Raw genomic sequence first — 21,839 nt, forward strand, 5'->3', positions numbered from 1 at the left:
CATATACACACTAACAAACGTAGTAAGGTAGATAGCTAGTGGGAAGCAGCCACATGGCACAGGGATATTGGCTCGGTGCTTTGTGACAGCCTGGAGGGGTGGGATAGGGAGGGTGAGAGGGAGGGAGACACAAGAGGGAAGACATATGGGAACATATGTTTATGTATAACTGATTCACTTTGTTATAAAGCAGAAACTAACACACCATTGTAAAGCAATTATACCCCAATAAAGATGTTAAGAAAAAAAAAAGTATTCTCCAGAATAAAGGTTATAGAACACCAAAATTAACTGCAATTTTAAGGAATTCTTCTTCTTGGTAATATATTTTTCTTCTTTTAGTTGTCTCATGTTCTGCAAGGTGCATCTTCAAGTTAAAACTTGTAGTTCATTGAGTAAGGCTAATTCATTCAACTAAAAACTAAGCCAAGCCTTTAAAATTTATAATTAGAAAGAAATGTAATTTAGCGACATCTATTAGCTTTCTTGTTATTCATCCAAATCTCTCATCTCTTAAGTACTGGGTAACCGTGTGGGGACTTAAAAAACAAACAAAAAAAGATCTGAAAATAAATTTAGATAAAACCCCACTGGAAATTTTTGTTTTTTAATATTTATTCAATGACCTGATAAAGACTTGGGAAGTCATGTAAGTTTTCTAAAGATTATAAACCAAACTATGTTTGCAAGAAAAAAAACCATAGCAGATTTATGACATGTCAGAAGTAAAAGGTATTCTATAATGATCTTAAAATGTTAACTAGTAGAAAATGTTGCATTTGTTCATTTGGGAAACAGTTTTACCTTTTGGTTCTTGCACAATGAGGTGTGTACACTCATTCATTTTCAACTGTCCCATATATTGACCTCCATGCTTAACTGTGAGTTGCTGAACTTCTTTCCTGTCTAAGCCACGTAAGCCAGTGACACAGATTATGCAACCAAGAAAAATAGGACACTTGAAGTCTTCCATGTCTATATCGGTATATCTAACTATTTTTCTGGGGAAAACAAACAATAAAAAAGGAAAAAACATTAACATATTGAATATACCAGATAGTTTAAATTTACCAGAAGAATAATGACAAACAACAGAAATATCACTAATGCTTTCCTCATTTTTTAGGATTTTAATCATTATTTAGAAAAGGGAAACTGATAAACACACTTCAAATGATACTAATTGCTCATGTAGCTCAAACCATGTCTCTAATAAAAACTAATGTTTCAGAGTCTCTCAAATAAAACTGTTTTACGGGAAAATATATTTCATTAACTGTAAATCCATGCTGGTGAAAGTGGTGCATTTTCCAAAATTATAAGTCTAAATTTCTACCTAAAAACCCAAAGGTTCTTTGGTTGCCTACTAGAAAAACAGACTTTTAATTCCTCCATTATACTATACAAATAATAAGGAATGCTTTTTGTCAGAATGCCAACAAAAATATCATTATCATTCTGTTGCCGTGCTAGGCAGATGTGCTGACGAAACAGGCTAGGAATCAGGGTGCCAACGTGGAGACGTGTTTAAGATGTGCTAGATGGTGTTGAAAGGAAGACTGGAAAATGCCTGTTTAATTCAAACAGTGGTACCTGGACTTATTGGTTGTTAATCTAATTCTAATGGAAACTCAATTCTATCCTTTGAAATAGGCTCTAAGCTCCATGAGGGCAGGGATGCTGTCCTGTTCTGCTCTCCACTTATATCTAATGCCTAACTCAGGCCAGGTACATAATATGGGCTCAGTTAATGTTTACTGAATGATCACATCTCAGTTAATGGCTTATATGTGTTTATATTCAACCTTAAATATGTCTCTTTTGGGAGGGAATACGAATGCCAAAGGGGCTAAAATTTACTCTCCATCTTAACATGTTAGCACACTATTGAAGGATAAACGCAACATAAAAGCTCCAGTTGCCACACTGATTTTCTCCACTATTTTATAAATGTTTACTTCTGAAAACCATTTTATTATCAAAGCATTGCTTACCTTGTAGCTAATGCTAAAGCCCATAGCCCATTCCACCTATCAACTTATACCTTGATAATAAGAGCTTGTAGATTACCTTTTGTTTTCATTGGAGAGAAGAGTAATGATCCTATTTTTGTCCCCAAATAACAAATCCAAAGAGGAAACCATAAAACCTCCCCTATGAAAACCCACAATGTGCCAAAGTGATTGAATGCATCATTTATTCAAATCTAGAAAATATCTGAATATCTTTCTTACTTCTCTTGTGACTTCTCCCAAAGTGTTTTTACCCAGGAAGGAAGTAAAATAGGTTTCTTCAGGTTTGCAGCAACTAAATACTTTTTGCTACCAACTTCTCCTGCAATAAGGTGAGTTACTGATATGTTAAGGTCTCTGTATATGCGTCCACCCATCATTTGTACATATTTATGAACTTCTTCCTATAGCCCCAAAGGAAAATATATTGTTAATACTGAAAGAAACAATATCTCTTCCATTTTTTTATACAATATCCCATAAACATCTTTTGTTGTTAGCTTGAATGCACAAATGTTTCTCACCACTATAAAGTTAAATAATTAATGAAATTACTTTTTGGAAGATAAATTTTAGAATAATTACCTTTATATACATTATTTTCCTACATTTATCTCTTGCAACTCCATGAATTTAATTATGTTGGTTCTACAGTAAACACTATATATTTTAATATACTACATACACATTGATACTTAAAAATATACAAATTATATATAGAATATATAAAAACATATATTATATGTAAATCTCAATCCTTTTTTAAAAGATTAAGCAACTATGGTGGAAAAATGTGACTCAAAAACAAACAGGGAAAATTACACAGGGAAAAAAGTGAGTTTCCTTTTTAAATCAAAACAAAAAACTTCAACTAGCCAGTTTGCAATAAAAGATTCCACTGTATTCAATTTATTAAAAAATAAAAAAGATATAGACTGTCATCTTGACTTAGTTATCAGTCATAAACACCAAGTCAAGGTCTTTCAAAATATACCCTACACAGTGAAAAGTTAAGTGTGGAAATACATACATATTGACCACGATATTCCACTCAATACCGCAACACCTACCCTTTTATCATTTTCCAGGCTTGTACAAGATATGGTTACATCAGACATAACCATGTTATAAACTGGATGTTCAGCTCTTGGGACACATCGTTGGTGGTGCATACAAAATATGACTACTTGAGGACCAACAATTCTGCAGCCAAGCTACAAAAACAGAGAAAGTTTACTAAGTAGAAAAAGACCTCCAGTCTTATAAAATTACATTTTGTAATACTGTATTTACCAATTCTTTACAGAAGTTGATGACCACTGCAGAAAAACCACCAAATTTTTACAAGAAAAATAAATAACCATTATATAATTTCTCAGACACATCACACGTTAACATACACACACAAGCAAATCAAACAATGCAGGCTATCAAAAGAAATAAGCTCCAAAAGCCACACTCACTTAAAATTGCCATTAAAATTTTAATTTCTGAAACAAACACAATCTTAGTGATAGGAGATATGAGTAACAGTCTTATGCCATAATAATTAGGAAATATCTACATTTACTTTTCAAATGAAGCAGCCAGCCAATGAAGCGGTTAAAAAGTGTTGAGAGCCCAACTAACCCCCCTGTAAAAAACCTATTCTGCTACAAAAAATGTACAATCCTAGGCAGTTCCTACATTTGTTTTTTAAATACTTTGTTCGCAACTCAATGTCTTTCCAAGGAAGACCTACAAAGACTTCTCCTAAGGTATCACTTTCATTGATAACTGAGAAACGTGACAATCTTGCTCAACATCAGCACATCCAACCCAGACTAAAAAGCCTACAGCTGCCAAAGTCACCAAAGCATGACCGATATAAATATCTACAGGGTAAATGATTATTGCTATCTTTTCCATCAGTCATAAGAAAACTGAGTTTTCGATGCTATTGATTCTATCTTACAAGCAGTGTTATTTCCAAAAGGAGGGTAAGACCAACAATGCTTTTGGCAAAGGTGGGCACAGACTTTCCATATACTGTACAGATAGTACTGCATCTACCTACTCTTCTATGCTTTCTTCTCCTTCAAACAAGAATCGCTTCTTTGTAATCTGGATGTAATTACAGCCAGTTTACTTTTATTTCAATGCTTCTCTCTTGTCCAGACACCAAAAAAGTAATGAGTCAGTAGACTCTAGAATCAACAAAAAGAAATAAGATGGCTCAATGGTATATCAGCAATGCTTGGCCCCCAAATGCTTCCTTTAGCATATAATTTTTCAGACCCTATACAAAGTACAGGTACTAAAATTCAAGAGCACACAGGAAAGACAGTAAGTAACCAAGGATTATGTTGAAGTCTTTTCCTACTCTACTATTTTTCCCTAATATATCTTGCAATCAAACTGAGTTTAAGTACAGTAGAACTTCATCAATAAAATGCTTCATTACTACAGGGTTAAATTATTCTCAGTGAAGCTAAATTCCCTGAAATATAAAAGTTACATACTAACCAAAGCCTACTGTAATATGATTTACCTTGAAAAATACTATTCTGGTCTTCCAAAACCAAAGGATTCCTCTCAATTCATAATTTGCAAAATACTTCATGATCAGTAAAGAACTTACGTCCACTGAAGCAAAAGCAAACCAAAAAACAGACTACCTGAAAGAACACACTAAAAGTTAGCAAACCTTTTTGAGATGATCAAAGACTTTGCCACTAAAAGGGTCACAGATATAAAGTGATCTATCATTCTCCTTCATTTTCAATGCCTCTTCTTCTGTAATAATCTGAAGATATTCTTCTGATTGGAACTCCTTCATTGACTGAAAGAAAAAGTAAGAATGCATATGAAATAATTCACCTGTATTTATGTCCTATGAACTCTTATCTTTAAAATCCATCTCAAAACCAGCCTTTCTCCTATTGAAAGGAACCGTCATCTCTCACTAGACCTGTGCAGAAGTCTCCAAAGTGGTTCCTTCTCCCTCCCTTCCCCTAAATCTATTCTCTACCCAGCAGCTGGTAATCTTTTTAACAATACAAAAAAGGTCATGTCACCCTGTTAAAAACCTCCAGTGGGGCTTCCCTGGTGGCGCAGTGGTTGAGAGTCCGCCTGCCGATGCAGGGGACACGGGTTCGTGCCCCAGTCCGGGAAGATCCCACATGCCGCGGAGCGGCTGGGCCTGTGAGCCATGGCCGCTGAGCCTGCGCGTCTGGAGCCTGTGCTCCGCAACGGGAGAGGCCACAACAGTGAGGGGCCCATGTGCCGCAAAACAAACAAACAAAAAACCTCCAGCAGCTTCCCACCACACTCAGAATAAAATCCACGTTTCTTACAATTGCCTATAAGACTGTAGAGTCTGGCCCCTGCCTGTCTCCCCACACTTACCTTCTTCCTCTAATCCCTTTTGCTCACTCTTCCCTAGCCACTCCTGCTTTCTTTTGCAACCTAGAACAAACTAAGCATGACCTCATTTAGAGGTTTTACTCTTTTTCCCGCTGCCTGGAATACTCTTCCCCCCAGGAATTCACCTGACTTACCTTACTTCAACCACATCTGCTCACATGTCACTTCCTCAGAGATGCCTTTCCTTATCACCCTTTTCTAAAATATTCTTTCCCTATCCCTCTAGTGTATTTTATGAAGAAAAATAACATAGATAGTATACATATATATATATATATATATACACATACACACGTGTGTGTATATATATACGCGTGTGTATATATATACACGTGTGTATATATACACACACACACACACACACACACACACGTATACACATACTGTTTTTGTCTCTCTCCCTTCTAAGAATGAAAATTTCATGATCTATCTTGTTTGCCAAAATATCCTGGCTCCCAGTAAACACTCGAATATTTTCTGAACAAATTTTGAAGTCCTTACATTAAATACTTAGGGTGATCCTTTTAAAACGATTAAGTCAGATCATGTTACTCTTCCGATTAAAAGCCCCCAGTGGCTCTCCATCTCACTGAAAGAAAAAGCCAAAGTCTTTACCATGGCCCACAAGGCCCTTCATGACCTCCTTTACTCTTACTCTCTAAAGCACACCTTAGCATTCCTTCCACCTCCCTTCTTCACTACACTACAGCCACACTAAAGCAGGACAGACACCGCAAGCACTTTCCCAGGGCTTGTGTATGATTATTTCCTCTGCCTGAAACCTTCCTCTTCAGATATCCACATGGCTCATTCTCACCTCCTTCAAGTATACTCAAATATCATCTTCTCCATAAAGTCTACCCTGATCACACTCCATTTAAAGTAAATTGTAACTTTCCCTTCTCCCCCAACAAACAACCTCCAGAACACCTTAACCTGCTTTGTTTTTCTCTTCCCATAGCACGTGGCACCTTTAACATTACAGTTTACTCATTTATATGTCTGATTAATGTCTATTTCCTCCAGCTAGAATAGAATGTAAGCTCTGAGAAAGTATGGATATTTGCCTGATCTCATCACTGATATATCCCAAGTACTAGAACAGTGCTTCTTAGATGATGGACATTCAATAATTGTTTGCTCAATGAATGAACTTTAAAGAAAAACCTGCTACAACAGTGTTCCTTAAACTTTAACGTACACAGGATCTTGTTAAAAAGCAGATTCCAACTGGTAAGTCTGAGTTGGGGTCCAACTCTCAGGCCATGGTGATGCTACTGTGGTCTGTGAGTAGCAAGGCTCTACACTACCTAGATAATATAATACTGTACATAATGAGACATAGTTAACAATTAACAACAACAAAAATGAAGTGTAACCAATATAGGACTGACTCAAATTTTTTCAACACACAAAGGTCTATGGTTAGTAGACAAAAGAAAACAATTTCCAAGAATAGTAGGTCCATCACTGTCAATAGAAATATCATTAAAGATTTCAAGCCCCCCAAAATACAGTGATATACTAATATCAATTCAAAACTGTGTAACAATGAGATACTTATGAATGTAGACTACAGTAAAACTATCATGAAAATAAAATAACTATGACTAAGACAAAAAGGCCTAATAAATCAAAAACACTAAAAACAAGAAAATGAATTCACAGCATCAAACAAGACATTTTCAAGTAGTCTTACCTCAAGAGCTTTAAAAAAACATTCAGAATTGTCTGAAGACTTTAAAAACTTCACAAAAAGCGGTTCTTTATCATTGTGGGACATTTCTGAACTGTCAAAATAAAGGAACCATGAACAAGAACAAAAACACATTACATATTAAGTTAAATGTTTTAAAGCACCTATTCTTCTGCGAAGACAAGAATGCCACAGCACAAACATTCCGGCCTTGCCCATGAATTCGTCCATTACGATTTGTAACAAACAATGAAATGTGGGCACAATCAAGGAAAAAGATGACAACACCAATCCTTGCAAATCAGAGAACGAAATTAATGTACGCTAAACTGAATATATCTAGGGCCTTTGCTCTGGGGCTAAGTCCCCTAAGCCAATAGTCATTCAATTGCATTATGCTTAAGGATGCTCAGAACGAATCGGTCCCTGTGGGTATCCGCGGCCCTCGAGGTAGGTTCAGCCCTCAATAAACGGACTTCAAACATAAACATGAAAGCCAGCCAGCAAAGTCAGGCGCCTAAAAGGCCGGACGCTCTAGCTCCCCAGGTCCCAGGGAAAGGCCCAGCTCTCGGTCCAGCCGCAGTTACTCCCTCTCCGGCGTCTAAGTCCTATCCGCCGGTCCAGGGGCCGGTTACAAGGTCCGGAAACCAGGGCTCGGAAGGCCAGAGGCAGCACCACGACCCCCCAGCGGGGCGGCGGGAGGGAGCTGGGTCCTTACTCCGAGCCTCACTCACCTCGGTGGAGCCTGGGAGTCTCCAGGCGACGAGTGGGGGGCCCCGCGGCCCGTGGGACGGCGGCTGGGGTCGGGCGCCAGCCCGGCGCACAACCGCCGCCCCCTGCGGCGCCCCCGGCCCTAGCAAGCGCAGACCCGGAAATTGCCGAACCGCGACCCAACTTTCGCGCCAGCCGCGCGGACGCGCCCGCCCCTTCCGGCGGAAGTGACGCCACCGCAGTTGCGAGAGGAGGGCGGAGACGTAAGGCTGCGGGGGTGGGTGGGGCGCGTGGCGCGCTGGGCCCGGGGCAAGGGGTACCAGGAGCGTTGAGGTCGGAGCCTCGAGGTGGGAGCCTGGCGATCAGGGCTCGCAAGAGCGGGCCTGTGCTCCGCTGGGAGCTGGCCAAGCGCCCACGGCTAGCGGGTGGGGCCGCAGGCCAGTTCCTTAGAGGAGGCCCTAGCACATCAAAAATTATAGGCAGGAAAAAGGTTTCTTTAATAAATATTTTATACTGAGAAACCATATATTATCATCCAAAACAACTCTGTGAGTCAAATGGTGGTGTCTCCATTTTACAGATGTAAAAACTGAAGCTTAGGGAAGGTATATGACGGGTTCAAGTTCACAGTAAGTGGTAGAATTAAGACTGCATCCAAGTCTTTTTGATTCCATGGACTGGCGGACTGGATTCTTTTTCCTCCAGTATAGTACGAATGTACCCACCAGCTACCACAGCCAAGAGGTCTAAAGGGAAGAAAGATGTCAGGATGACGTGAATTACACACCTGGTGCAAAGGGGTCTTTGCCAACTTCTTCAGGAGTGCCACACCAACCCCCTTCAGTGAGCATCTCATTTTCTTTCTCTGTAATTCCCCGAGTGTTGGGCAGATTCTGGGATGGCACCTAATGTTCAAATAGCACAGGTCAGGGGAGAGGAGGTGAAATAGGACTGCAGGATCTCCGCTTGTTGATGGCCAATGACAAACTGCTTAGTTAGCGTTTTTCCTCATTTTATTCTTGACTACTGAGATTGAGAAAATCAGGACTTGAGTAATGTGACAGTTTCATGACCTGTACTTCAATTGTTTTTAGTGTCTCAAGATGGCAAAGATCAGCAGTGTGTGAGTGAACACACCTGTGGAACGTGAGTCAGAATCAGTAACACTGAGGCTCAAAGGTAAAGGCCTGTTGTCAGGGAGGAAGTGAGGAAAGCCTTACAAATAAACCAAAGTTAGTAGAGTTGTTAAACAAAAAAGAGAGAGAGAGATGACACTGCCGCAGTCCATCGTGAAGGAGCAGGTCTGTCGTGGGGCATGTCACAGCGGACAGAGGGCTCCTGCTTGGACTGCTTCTGCTCGCTCTGCTCGGCAGTCCTCTAGAACATGCACATCGCTGGCCACATCACGTAGATGGGCAAGTGAGGCTCAGGGACGGTGTGACTTGCCCAGGGCCACACAGCCGGGAAGTGGCTGCACCTGGGTTTGGGCAGAGGCGCCGTGACTGGAGACCCCTGCCCTTCCTGACCCACCGCAGTGCTCCCTGTCACATACTGCCACCCATGTCTGCACTGGGGCAGGAGCCCATTCCTGACATTTCTGGGGCCCAGTGGATGCCTCAGAGGGGGAGGAGGGGAGTCATAGATGCTGCTACTGAAGAGGAGGAGGATGAAGATGAAATCAGCCCTTTAGCTTTTAGTGGCTGGCTTTGAATAGCTGGGGAATTGATCTCCTCTTCAGACTAGGAGACCAGGTGACGAGTTTTCCCATCCGTGTCTCCACATGGGCAGAGAGGTTCTGTGTCTGTCCCTGAGGTACCTAGTCTTGGGCATTGGCTAGAGCAGTGGTTCTCTAGGTAGTGTGGTGTCTGGACCAGCGGCATCAGTGTCGCCTGAGAACTTGTTAGATGTGAGCGTTCTTGAGTCTGACTGCAGGTCTGCTGGGGTCTGGGATGGGGCTGCTGCTCTGTGTTTTAACAAGCCCTCAGGATGATTCTGATGCATATTAACGTTTGCTTGAATAGCAGTCCCTTAGGGAAAGGTGAAAATGGTTGTATGGGTTGTGGTCCATGAAGATATTGTTGACCGCGGGGAATAGTTGTGATGTGTCCTCAGGCAGCTGCCTGTGAAGTTGGGGTCTGGGCATTAACTTCCCCCTTCCTTCCCTGTTTCCTTGGCACTTCTGTCACCTACAGCCAGTCACTCCAGACCCTGCTTGGAGTAGAATTAAAGGGAACTTTATGTGTTTGTAAAATGAAAAAATACAGGAAACAAATATGACAAAATAGTTACTTCTAAAATATGGATGGTGGGAATATGAGTATTTCTTGTTATGTTTTGCTACGTAAGATTTCTGAAAACTAGAACATAAACTAAAAGTAGATTTTTTTTCAGGGATAGGGTTTTAGATTTGTTTCCAGTGCTGTAAATGAATAAATATGTACAAATAAGGGGATGTATAATTTTAAAATGAGATTAGTAAACCATCTTTCTTGCTGCAGAAATAGTCTTTGCAGTGGCAAAATACTTATTTAAACTGTTGTCTTCAGTACCTGGAAGGTAGAACATAGGCCTACTGAGTCTGCTGAAGTGTTGGGAAGAGGAGGTAAAATAGAATGTTAGTGGCACGTGTTGTTTGCTATTGGCTGCATTTAATTAGGCATTATAAGAAAGTGGTAAACTCAGGGAAGAACTGGCTTGTTTGCAAGCAAAAAATAAAAGGAATTAAAAAGTCCAAAACTGGCGATTTGCAGGGTTGGAAAAGCTGACTGCATCTAGGCTCTAAAAGTGAGAGAGAAACCCAAGAGAGGTTTTCCAGAACAAACGTACATTACAACCCATCCACGTGGAAAAGACCTAGTTAAGAGTGTGGTCCTCCCACCCAAGCTGGGTAGGCACCATTAATTGAGAGAGAAAGGTTTGGGGCCAAGGATAGCAATCAAGCATGAAAATTAGTCCAGGAGAGAACTGTGGTGTGGCAGCTACTGTAGGGGAGCACCTCTGCCATGGCTTCCTGGCAGACGTGCACACATCCATGCAGGCTAAGGTTGGGATTGCAGCATATGTGAGCCAAAACACTCTGTGATCCTGCAGGAACATGAGAGGATGGAGGCCACCTCCCACTCGTCTTCCTGCCTCCCCCGGAAGGCTGTCATCCGATAGTTTCTCATCACCTCCCAGATTCTGATGAAGTGTGGGGCTTTCTGCACCACTCCCCTCAGAATAGAGCTACAGAATATAAAACGACTTAGCTACCATCTAGATTTGGCTCCCCAGTGATGGGGTTTCCCACAACTCAAGTTGCAGCCACCAGCCCCTTCAGTGTCATCCTTTTTGGTGTGTGGGTAAGGACCCAGGGAGCTGGCACCTTTGGCTTCTTCCTTTTTGCTATCTATGGAATAATAAACGTGTCTCATGTATCTTCACCAGCCTCATCAGTCAGGCCTTGCCCTTGACCTTGTCTTGTATGTGTGAAACTGACTGGGAGCAAATAGATCTGAAGGTTACTAAGGTTCTGAAGGTTCATTGTTTTGTGAAGAAAACCAGAAATCCGGAGTATTCAAACTTTGTACAACCTTCAAGCTTGCATAGTCAGAAGTGGGTGAAAAGTCATACAGCCCCCACGGAGCACAAGCTCCTCAGTACCCCATCCAGACCTGGCTAGAGAGGATAATATTGATAGAAAAGGAAGACCATCCCAGAGGGAGGGGCCAGGGACCTTGGAGAGCAATGAGCAAAGGAACTGCTTTCAGAGAGCAGAACCTGGATCTAATCAGGCAGAGGAACCACCCAATGCCTGCCCAGTAGGACTTCAAAGTTAATGCTGAACAGCAACAGCTAGGAGTCTCCCCTCCTTCCCTTTCTGAAAAGGAATTTTATTGTAATTATTCTGTCCCTGCTCCACCATTGTATATCAGGTATGCGACTGGGTCAGGGTGAGGGGTGGGCAACAACTGGTCTTGTTAGTCCATATGTCACTGGACCATCCCGTGGACTCTGGCTGAGACTGTGTAGCAGATCCTTAGTATCCCATACATATCCCCTCAGCCTTACCACTCACAGACATATTGGGAAACTTCCAATTGCCAGCACCTGCATTCCTTTGCATGAAGCCATTCTCTGACACCAGCAGTCTGCTTAGCCACCTGCACAGTATCCCAGAAGGCAAGGGGATTTATGACCCATGGGAAAAAACCCTCAAACAATGACTGACAGGAGTTCGTGTATAAAGACTCTTGTTTGCAAGCCTCTTAATGGGATATTCTACCCTGGCTCCCAGAGTTTCCCCAGTGGAATTAAGCCCCAGTCTCCACAGTGATAACTGACCTGTCAGTACATCCTTTGGATGCCTTCTTATCCCTGTCTCCCTTCCCCATTCTCTAACCTTTGTTTCTTCACTTACCAAATAAAACATTTAGAAAGGCTTGTCTAAAAGTGTGCTTTCTGGGGAAACTCAAACTGAGACAAAAGACCCAAGGCATGCGGTCCTCTTTGATAGTGTGTGTTGTTGCTGGGACAAAGTTGCCCAAGCCAGGGATTCCAGTTCCCATCCTATTTGCATCTCCGTGGGATCGTATGACTGAGTTATAACCAATAGAATATAGGTAGAAGAGATGTTTAGCACTTCCAGGCCTGGCTCATGGAAACTTCTCGTACCGCCTTACACAATTCCTTATTCTAGATGTCAATACACAAGGCAATCTTGGAAACCACATGTTGAAAATGGCAGAGCATCTCTTAGCCTGGATCTCTGAATGACTGACCAGAGCTATGAAGGTGAACTCCCCATCCCTGCCTCTCCAACCAAACAAGACCACTGCTGCCATCTGGGTTTTATATTAGCAAGAAGCCAACTTCCATTATGTTAAACCATTGAGATCAGGAGTTTCATCTGTTATGTCAACTAGTACCAACCTAATCAATTCTGAAGTTGCCAGGGTTTAAACAAATGTGCTGCCACTTCAAAAACTGTTTTTATTACCACAAAGGCCCTTGGAAAGAGGAAAGTGAAACTGCTTCAGAGACAAATGCCAGAGGCCACATGGGGAGAGCTTGGACTTGGAAGTAGGCTGCCTAGTTTGATTGCCAGCTCTGACATGTACTGGCTGTCTGACCTTCGGCAAGTAACTTAACCTCTCTGTACTTTGCTTTCTTCCTGTATGAAATGAGGATGACAATAGCACCTACCTTATGGAGTTGCTATAAATTAATATCTGAAAAGCACTTAGCTCAGTGCCTCGCACACAGTTAATGATAAATTCACAAATTCCTAATTTTCCAAAGGCCATAATGAAGTCTTTAACTTGTTTCCTACAATACAATCTCCTAACCTCCTGCTCTGCTGTTAGAGAGATTGTGCCAAAACAACAGAGATGGCTTTAGGACTATGGATGTCCTTCCTTTGCAATATGACTTTGTTCCGGTACACAGGAATTTTCCAGAGTTTGCTCCACTCAGAGGTCAGAGGGCATCTTGGTCTATTGGATTTAGGCTGTGTTAGCTTTAGGTAGATCATTAACCTTAGGAGCAATGCTCACCTCTTGACCCTATTTGATTTTTGTCCACAGGCCTACAGAGAAGATTGTCCAACCTCCTTTTGAGTCAATCCTTTACATGCACTTATTCATAATTATCATATATTTGATCTTTTTTTTTTGAGTCTTATACCAGGCACTGTTTTCCAACCTAGGGTTAGCATGCTGAACCAGAAGAATGTGGTCTCTGCCCTCATAGACCCTATTTCCTTTCAAAGGTATGAATAAATGAGGAGTTAGAGCAGTTGTGAGCACAATAACTTGTAAAATTCATTCATTCAGTAACAATATACTAGAATCTTCAAAAATAAAGATTAAAAATTAGTAGTTAATGTCCTCATTTGTGCTTCTGTAATGGTGAAGTAGCTTGTTCAAGAACTGTGCTCTTGTTGAGCACATCTAGATGTGGATAAAGCACCAGAAAACCTATTTAAGAGCATTAGACATTAGAGGTGCCAAATTTCTGGAAAAGGGAAGGGGTAACCCAGGGAGGTGAGATGACATTCTGCAACCACATTTCCTTGGGGGAATTTCCCACTTCCTGGTACAAGGTAAGAGGTATCTGGTTTTGCCTGAGCAGAGGGCTACTGCTAGCAGAGCTTTGGCAGTCTCACGGCTGGAAAAACACAAGTGGAGACAAGATCCCAATGAGAAGAGAGGTGCAGAGAACTAAGCCTGATAAATGACCAGTTCTCCCCTTAAGATATTTGGCACAATTTGAAGTTCCGTGGAAAGGGAGGCAAAAAATATAATTCCACACCTTAGAGAGGGCCCAAAGAATATACCAGGTGTATTAGTTTCCTATTGCTGCTGTAACAATCACCACAAATTAAGTGGCTTAAAACAACACAGATTTATTATATTACAGTTTTGTAGGACTAAAGTCTGAAATGGGTCTCACTGGGCTAAACTCAAGTTGTCAGCAGGGCTGCTCTCCTTTCTGAAGGCTCCATAGGAGAACCCATTTTCTGGCTTTTCCTGCTTTAGAGCTGCTCACGTTTCTTGGCTCATGACTGCAGCCCCATTCCATCTTCAAAGCCAGCAACTGCAGGCTTTCTTTGCCTTATTCAGACACTAACCCTTCTGCTTCCCTCTTCCACATTTAAAGGACCCTTGTGATTACATTGACCCTCACAGATAATTTAGGATAATCTCTTTATTCCCAAATTGCCTGGCTAGCAACTTTCGTTCCATCTGCAACGTTAATCCTCCCTTGCCAAGTAGCATAACATATTCACAGTTTGTGGGATTAGGACATGGATGTCTTTGGGGGGCCATTTTTCTGCCCACCACACCAGGCTTTCAGTGGGTAGGCATAGGAGCCTATCAAAACTGCAGGCTAGTCTTGATTCAGCCAAACCTCGATTGGATGAAAGTGATTAGTCCCCATTTTATCTTCTTAGTAGAATAAAAGGGTGAAAAAGGTGGAGAATTTCATTTGAGAATTGGAATCTATGAAGAAGAAATAAAAATGGAACTTCTAGCAGTGAAAAAGGCAATCGTTCCACTAAAGATGCAAGAAAAAGTGTCTTTGCACTTGTGGCAGCCAAGACTGAATGGGGGAATACAGGAATTACAAAACCGTGGAAAGAGAATTTTTGCAACGCAGAAAGAACATTCTATACAGCAAAGAGCCTGTTTTACTCCCCCTAAAAAGTCTGAAATTTGAGTTTACATGAAAAAGGCAATAATTTATGTTAATTTCTCATTAAGTAGATTTAACAATACAATAGATGCAAAGAAGAGAGGATTAGTAAACTGAAAGTTAGTTTAATATAAAATATCCAAACTGAAACACAAGGAAAAAAATGGAAATACAGAAAAAGGCATGATACATGTGTGCATTTGAAAAAGATTACTACAGGGACTTCCCTGGTGGTCCAGTGGGTAAGACTCCACGCTCCCAATGCAGGGGGCCCCGGTTCAATGCCTGGTCGGGATACTAGATCCCGCACGACGCACCTGAGTCTGCATGCCGCAACAAAGATCCCGCACGCCGCAACAAAGATCCCATGTTCCGCGACTAAGACCAGCCAAAATAAATAAATAAATATTTTAAAAAAGGGATTACTACACATACAATTATAGTTGTAGAAGTAGAATCAACAGAATAGGCAGGAGGGATATTTAAACAAACAATGGCTGAGAATTTTCCAAAGGTGATTAAAAAAATTAGCCCAAACCTTCACAGCTAGGGTAAAATCACACTTAGGCATATGATGGTCAAACCAAAGAACATGAAGAAGATAAAGGGAATATTTTAAAAGCAGCCAGAGGAAAAAGACAAATTACCTTCAAAGGAACAACAGTTGACCTCAGTTGACTTCTCAACAGAAATTATAGACAAAAGAACACAATACAGTGACATTATTAAAGTTATGGAAGAAAAGAACAAACTCTACAAACTGTTAGTTAAAAACATTAAAAATCCTGAGAAAATGCTCTGCCAGAAGATTTGCACATTAAAAACAGGTGAGCCAAATAGAAAACAAATATAAGGTGTCAGATAACACTCTAACATATCAGTAATTACATTAAATGTCAACAAACTATATGCCAATTAAAGTCTAAGATTGTCACATGGAGTTTTTAAAATATATGCTGCTTGTAAAAGACACACTTTAAATATAAGGACACAGAAACACTGAACACAAAAGGATTAAAAAATATATGATGCATACAATAGCCAGAAGAAAGCTGGTGTAACTACCCCAATATTATACAAGACTCTAAAGCAAGAAACATTACTAGAGATAAAAAGAGGCACTTCATAATGATTAGAATTATAAAGGGAATAACCTAACAGTAAGCTATCACAATCTCAAATATGTATGTACTCAAAAACATAGTTTTAAAATATATAAAGCAAAGGTCAGCAGCATTAAAACAAGAAATAGACAAATCCACAATCATAGTGGGGAACACACTTCTCTCCAGTGCTAATAGAAAAATCGGATTAAAACAATTATAGAGCTGAACAACACAATTTTCAATGTGTGTGTGTGTGTGTGTATATATATGTATATAACACACATATGTATGTATTTGATTTATGTATAGCATTATAAATAAAACACTTTACCCAACAGCCATAGAATACTCATTATTTTAAAATGCATATTAAACAACAAAAGTAACTGTATGCTGGGCCACCAAACAACCTTCAGCATATTTCAAAAGACTGAAATCATTCTGAGTATGTTATCGTACCGTAGTGGAACTCAGTTAGGCATAAATAACAAAAGCTAACCAGGAAATTGAAAACACTGGAGATTAAGCAGTACATTTCTAAATAAACTATGAGTTAAACAAGAAATCACAATGAAAATTGGAATATATTTTGAATTAGAATATATATTTGAATATATTTTAGATAATCATAAAGATATAATAATATATCAAGAAAAAGGAAATTTGGAGCCTTCAATGCATATATTAGAGTAGAAGAGAGGCTGAAAATCAATGATCTTAACTTCCTTTTATAAAATCCAGAAAAAGAACAAAGCCCAAAGAAAGTCAAGAAAGCAGAAATCAACAAGTGAATTTACCATAGAGAAAATCAACAAAGCCAAAAGTTGGCTCCTTATGAAAATTAATAAAATAGGTAAAACCTTGGCAATACTAATCAAGAAAAAGGAGAAAACATAAATTACCAATATCAGAAATGAGAAAGAAAATTATAGCAAGGATCCTCCACACATTAAAAATGTATAAGAGCTTCCAGGTTGGTGAACACTTTCACGTGCTGGGAGGATGGTGCATCCCAGTTTCTCAGGGACAGAAGCTCCTGTAACAGGACCCTTCCAGACCTCACCAATGAACCTCTTCATCTGGTCATTCATCTATATCCTTTATAATAAACTGGTAAACAAAAAATGAATAAAGATAATATTGTGCACAACTTTACATCAATAAATTTGAAATTTAGATGAAATGGGTAACTTCCTTGAAAAACTTAGCAATACCAAGACTTGAAGAATCAGAATATCTGAACATTTCTTTAGCTATTAAAGAAATTTAATCTGGAATTGAAAACCTTTCCACCAATAAAACTCTAGACATGGGTGTCTTCACTGAGATATCAAGACTTATTATAAAGTTACAGAGACTGAGACAGATATAAGTGGAAGGGTTGATATATAGCTTAGTGGAACAGAGTGGAGAGTCTAGAAACACATAGACAGTTACCTGATTTTTGACAAAGTTTATACTAAAGTGCAGTAAAAAAAGAATTATCTTTCAAGTAAATGGTGCTGGGTCAACTGGGCACACATATGGAAGGAGAAATGAATACAGGCTTCTATCCCATACCATTCACAAATATCAGTTCCAAAAAGATCTAGGCCATGTGCCTTAGCCTTGTCTTCTATGACATCATGCTATAGCTCACTAAGTTATTCAGTTTATAACTGTAGTTATATAGCACAAATTACAGGGTCTATACATCATTTGTTAAATTCCAGGAGACCTACTGAGTGAATATTTGGGGCAAAAAAATGTCATGTTAAGAAAAGTCATCCACTTCTTTTAACCTAATTTCTCGTTCACATGAATGGAAAATAAATGTCTGTGTTTTTTAAAAAAAATCAATTCCAGGTGGATTCTAGATCTAAATGTGAGGGGTAAAACTATAAATCTTCTAGAAGGAAACATAAGAGAATAGTTTCATGAAGTTGGGACAGGCAAAGATTTCTTAAACAGTTTACAAAAAGTGCTAAACATAAAGGAAAATGTTGAAATAGGACTCAGAAATATATAAAACTTCTGTTTATTAAAAGACACCATCAAGAGAGTGAAAGAAAACCCATAAAATGGAAGAAGATATTTGAAATACATATGTCCTTCACAGTTCTCATATCTAGAATAAATAAAGAACTCCTACAACATAAAAAATGTGAAAATAATCCAATAAAAAATAGGTATATCACAAAAGAAGATATCTGAATCACCAATAAACATGTGAAAAGTGTTCAACTTTATTAGTCATCAGGGAAATTAATATTAAAACTACAGTGAACTTCATCATATGCTCCAGGAGAGTTAAAATTAAAAAGTCAGCCCAAACCAAGGGTTGACAATGATGTGAGGCAACTGGAACTTTCATACGCTGGTGGGAGTGGGAGGAGAGTGGGAAGTGTACGACTACTTTAGAAACAGTGTGGCAGCACTTATGAAAGCTGAACATAGGCACATGCTGAGATTCAGCAATCGTGCCCTTGCGTGTATAATCAACAGAAATGCAGACACATGCTCACCAACAGACACGTACAAAAATGTTCACAGCAGTATTACCTCATAATAGCCTCAAATTGAAAAACAAAAAACCCCAAATGTCCATCAATAGTCATTGATATATTCACTATTGGAATACCACCCAGTAATGAGAATGAACAAATTACAGTATATGAAACAGCATGGTTGACTGTCATGAATATTACATTTGGACAAAGAAGCAAGACAGAAAACAGTGCTTATTTTATGATTCCATTTGTGTGAAATACAAAAACAGGTGAAACATCTGTGGTGTTTGAAATCAGAATAATGGTTACTTTTGATCACTGGTGATTCTAAGGTGGATGAGGGGGCTCCTAGGGAGCTGGTAATATTCTCTTTATCTGAGTGCTGGTTACATGGGTGTGTTCATGCCTTGTTAATCCATAGGTTGTACACATGATGTGTACTTTTTATATGTACGTATAAGTTCAATAAAAGGTTCACATTAAAAAGATATAAATCCCTTTTTCTCTAGATTAAAAGGAAGAAGAGACTGCTATTCTCATTTTCAAAAATTCTAAAGATCAAAGGATTCCTTGAGTGGAAGGAGACACAGAAGTAGCTGAGTCCCAACGTGGAATCTCTGGCCTCTAGTGTCTTTGGCATGGGGAGGCAGCAGGTGGCCTTCAGGACTTTGTGTCACCATCACAGCAGGCCCAGAGTAAGGGTTTACACCATAGCAGTCTCTGGGACAAACCCTGTGCCAAGAACCCCCTGATGAGTGTCTCACCAAGGAGGGGACATGTTCATCCTTTCCTTTGAGATGGTGTTCAGCAGATTGCTGGTCTAGAGGTTGCTTTAATCTCTGACCAGAAATATGCTGGCTATTTCCAGCTCATGAGCATATGGGATGTGGTCTCAGGGACCCCGACAGCCTCTCTGCACAGCACGGACCTTGTGTGACCGAGGCTCCTAAGCCTTTCTCTGTGCCCTCCAGCTGGTCTTACTCCAAAGCCCAGACGGTCACCTTGAAAGCTGACCAGATGTGAGAGGTCCCCTCCTCACTCTATCCTGTCCCTAGTTATCTGGCACATAGAGACAATACATTTCTTGAATTGAAAACTCAACTTAGCTGGCTAGAGGTGGTGTGAAGGGGGAGAGAATGGGGACAATCTCCCATTAGTTGTCCAATGATGGTGATGTCTGTAAGATATGGAAGGAAGAGGATATATTGTTTACTTTGAGGTATATGTGTGAGAGAGAGAGAGAGAGTGTGTGTGTGTGTGTGTGTGTGTGTGTGTGTGTAAGAGAAGGGGAGGAGAGCCCAGGTTTGTGTATAATAGTCTCATGCCTTTGACCTTGTGAATTCTGTGACTTACAACCTCTTCCTACTCCCTCAGGACTATCTCTGGCCTCAGTGGAAGTCAGGGTTAATCTCTGACAGAGGGAAGAACTTTTCATAATTTTGGTAGGAGCTGAAACAAACAACAGTATTTCCTTAGCAAAGATTCACCCTTTGCGTGCAAGAAGAGGGGGGCAGAATAAAGAGTTATGGTGGGCTAAAATAATAAACTGTTTAAATTCAATTATAATACATTCTTACAGTCTTAAGACTCAGTTTTGAGGATGCTTTATTAGATGAGTCTTGGTTTGTGGTTTGAATTACTATATTGCCAGTCCTAATACTTAACTTGAGAGAAAGTCTACTTAAAATGTATCCAGGGCAAAAGACTTGAACAAGAGGGCATTTAAATAGCTAATAAGCATATAAAGATACTCAACCTCATTAGTCATCAGAAAAAACTCAAAATTATGGTGCAAAACCAACAACACTCCCAGCAAAACAGTAAAAATGTGGAACAGCCAAACTCTTGTACTCTTAATGTGGGAGTGGAAATTGGTTCAACCACTTGGGAAAAGTGTTTGGCAGTATCTATGAGTTGAACATATGCCTACTTTATTACCAAGCAGTTACTCTCCCAGGAAAATATCCTGCAGAAATGTATACCTGTGTGCAGGAAAAGACATGTACTAGGATGTTCACAGCAGCACTCACTATAAGAGCCCACTAGAAACCACTATCATCAACAGGCAGGATAAATAGCAAGTCCTGCATATACAATATGGGGTCATATGCAACACCAAGATCTCCTGACGGGCAACTATACACAACAACATAGATGAATCTTACAAATGTAACCAGAAAGAAGTCAGATGCAACATTGTACATATTGTATGATTCCATCTCTGTAAAGTTAAACAATCAGCAGAATTAGTCTATGTTGCCAGAAGTCAAGATAATGGATATCTTTGTGGGGAGATGGGAAGTAATTGGAGGAGAGGCACCCCCCCACTCTGTTAACGTTCTGTTTCTTGATGTGGGTGCTGGTTACAGGGGTGTGCTCACTTGGTGATAATTGCTCAAGTTGTATACTTAGGATATGTTAAGTTTTATGTATGTTTATTACACTTCAAGAAAAATTTTGAAAAATCTAAATTCGGAAGACTTCCGCCAGGCAGAGCTCATAGACTTCAGGAGGATGGGGCTGCGGGCTGCACTGGTGAGTAGAAGCAGCCCTCCCAGGGTTCAGCGCTTCACCTGACCTCAGACTTCAGCCAGGGTTGCAGGAGACCGTGTCAGGGGGATTGGGGGTGGGGGAGGGACCCGGAGTGGGCAACCGAGACGCTTTTGGAGGAAGAGTCTGAGGATACCTGAAAATTGCGTTCAAAACGTTGTGTATGCGTGTGCACATGCTCTCCTGGGGTAAGGGTCCACAGTGTTCACCTAGTGGACCGCCCCTCTGTCCCGAAGAGTCTGTGTTGGAGACATCGAAGAGTTGCTTGTCTAGATGAAGGTCCAGGGGTCAAGGAACCCGCATTCCAGTAACTAACCTGGGGCCCTGGCGGTCACTCTCATCTTGGGCCTCAGCTTCTCTGTCCAGCGGGCTCCGGGGTTGCTGCGGTTCGTACCTCCGGGGTGCGGACTACTAGCCCGCGAGCAGAGATCCAGCCTCTCAGTTCCGGGCGCTGGGCAGAGGTGCAGCCGCAGCGAGCCCCTGCGAGCTGTCTGGGAGAGGGGTGGGGGTGTGACGAGGGCAATGGGCCGGAAGGGCGAACCCTTCGGAGGAGGCGGATCCGTCCCCTCGCGGGCAGATAAAGTTGGCCGAGGCCCCGGGAGCCGGGTAGGAGTCACGCGCCGCCGAGGAGAATGAGGCTCGCGGTCTGCTCCGTGCTGTGCGCGGGGGTCCTGGGTGAGTGCGCACTGGGAGC

The 21,839-nt window shown here is 40.8% G+C and overlaps 2 protein-coding genes across 2 annotated transcripts in view; one reads left to right on the forward strand and one right to left on the reverse strand.

Annotated features, from left to right (window-relative positions):
• Positions 1-7,973, reverse strand: part of TOPBP1 (DNA topoisomerase II binding protein 1) — a 77,698-nt gene extending 69,725 nt beyond the window's left edge. Inside the window, exons 1-6 of the mRNA XM_065876205.1 lie at positions 7,848-7,973; positions 7,117-7,207; positions 4,699-4,833; positions 3,083-3,226; positions 2,235-2,416; positions 805-1,001 (exon numbers count right to left, since the gene is read on the reverse strand). Coding sequence (XP_065732277.1) covers positions 805-1,001; positions 2,235-2,416; positions 3,083-3,226; positions 4,699-4,833; positions 7,117-7,200 — 742 coding nt within the window. The 5' untranslated portion in view covers positions 7,201-7,207; positions 7,848-7,973. The remainder of the gene's footprint in view (positions 1-804; positions 1,002-2,234; positions 2,417-3,082; positions 3,227-4,698; positions 4,834-7,116; positions 7,208-7,847) is intronic.
• Positions 7,974-21,752: 13,779 nt separating this feature from the next.
• Positions 21,753-21,839, forward strand: part of LOC136122863 (inhibitor of carbonic anhydrase) — a 40,305-nt gene continuing 40,218 nt past the window's right edge. Inside the window, exon 1 of the mRNA XM_065876980.1 lies at positions 21,753-21,820. Within this exon, the coding sequence (XP_065733052.1) occupies positions 21,778-21,820 (43 nt within the window). The 5' untranslated portion in view covers positions 21,753-21,777. The remainder of the gene's footprint in view (positions 21,821-21,839) is intronic.

Source organism: Phocoena phocoena, chromosome 4 (genome assembly GCF_963924675.1).
Source record: "Phocoena phocoena chromosome 4, mPhoPho1.1, whole genome shotgun sequence".
Taxonomy (NCBI): Eukaryota; Metazoa; Chordata; class Mammalia; order Artiodactyla; family Phocoenidae; genus Phocoena; species Phocoena phocoena.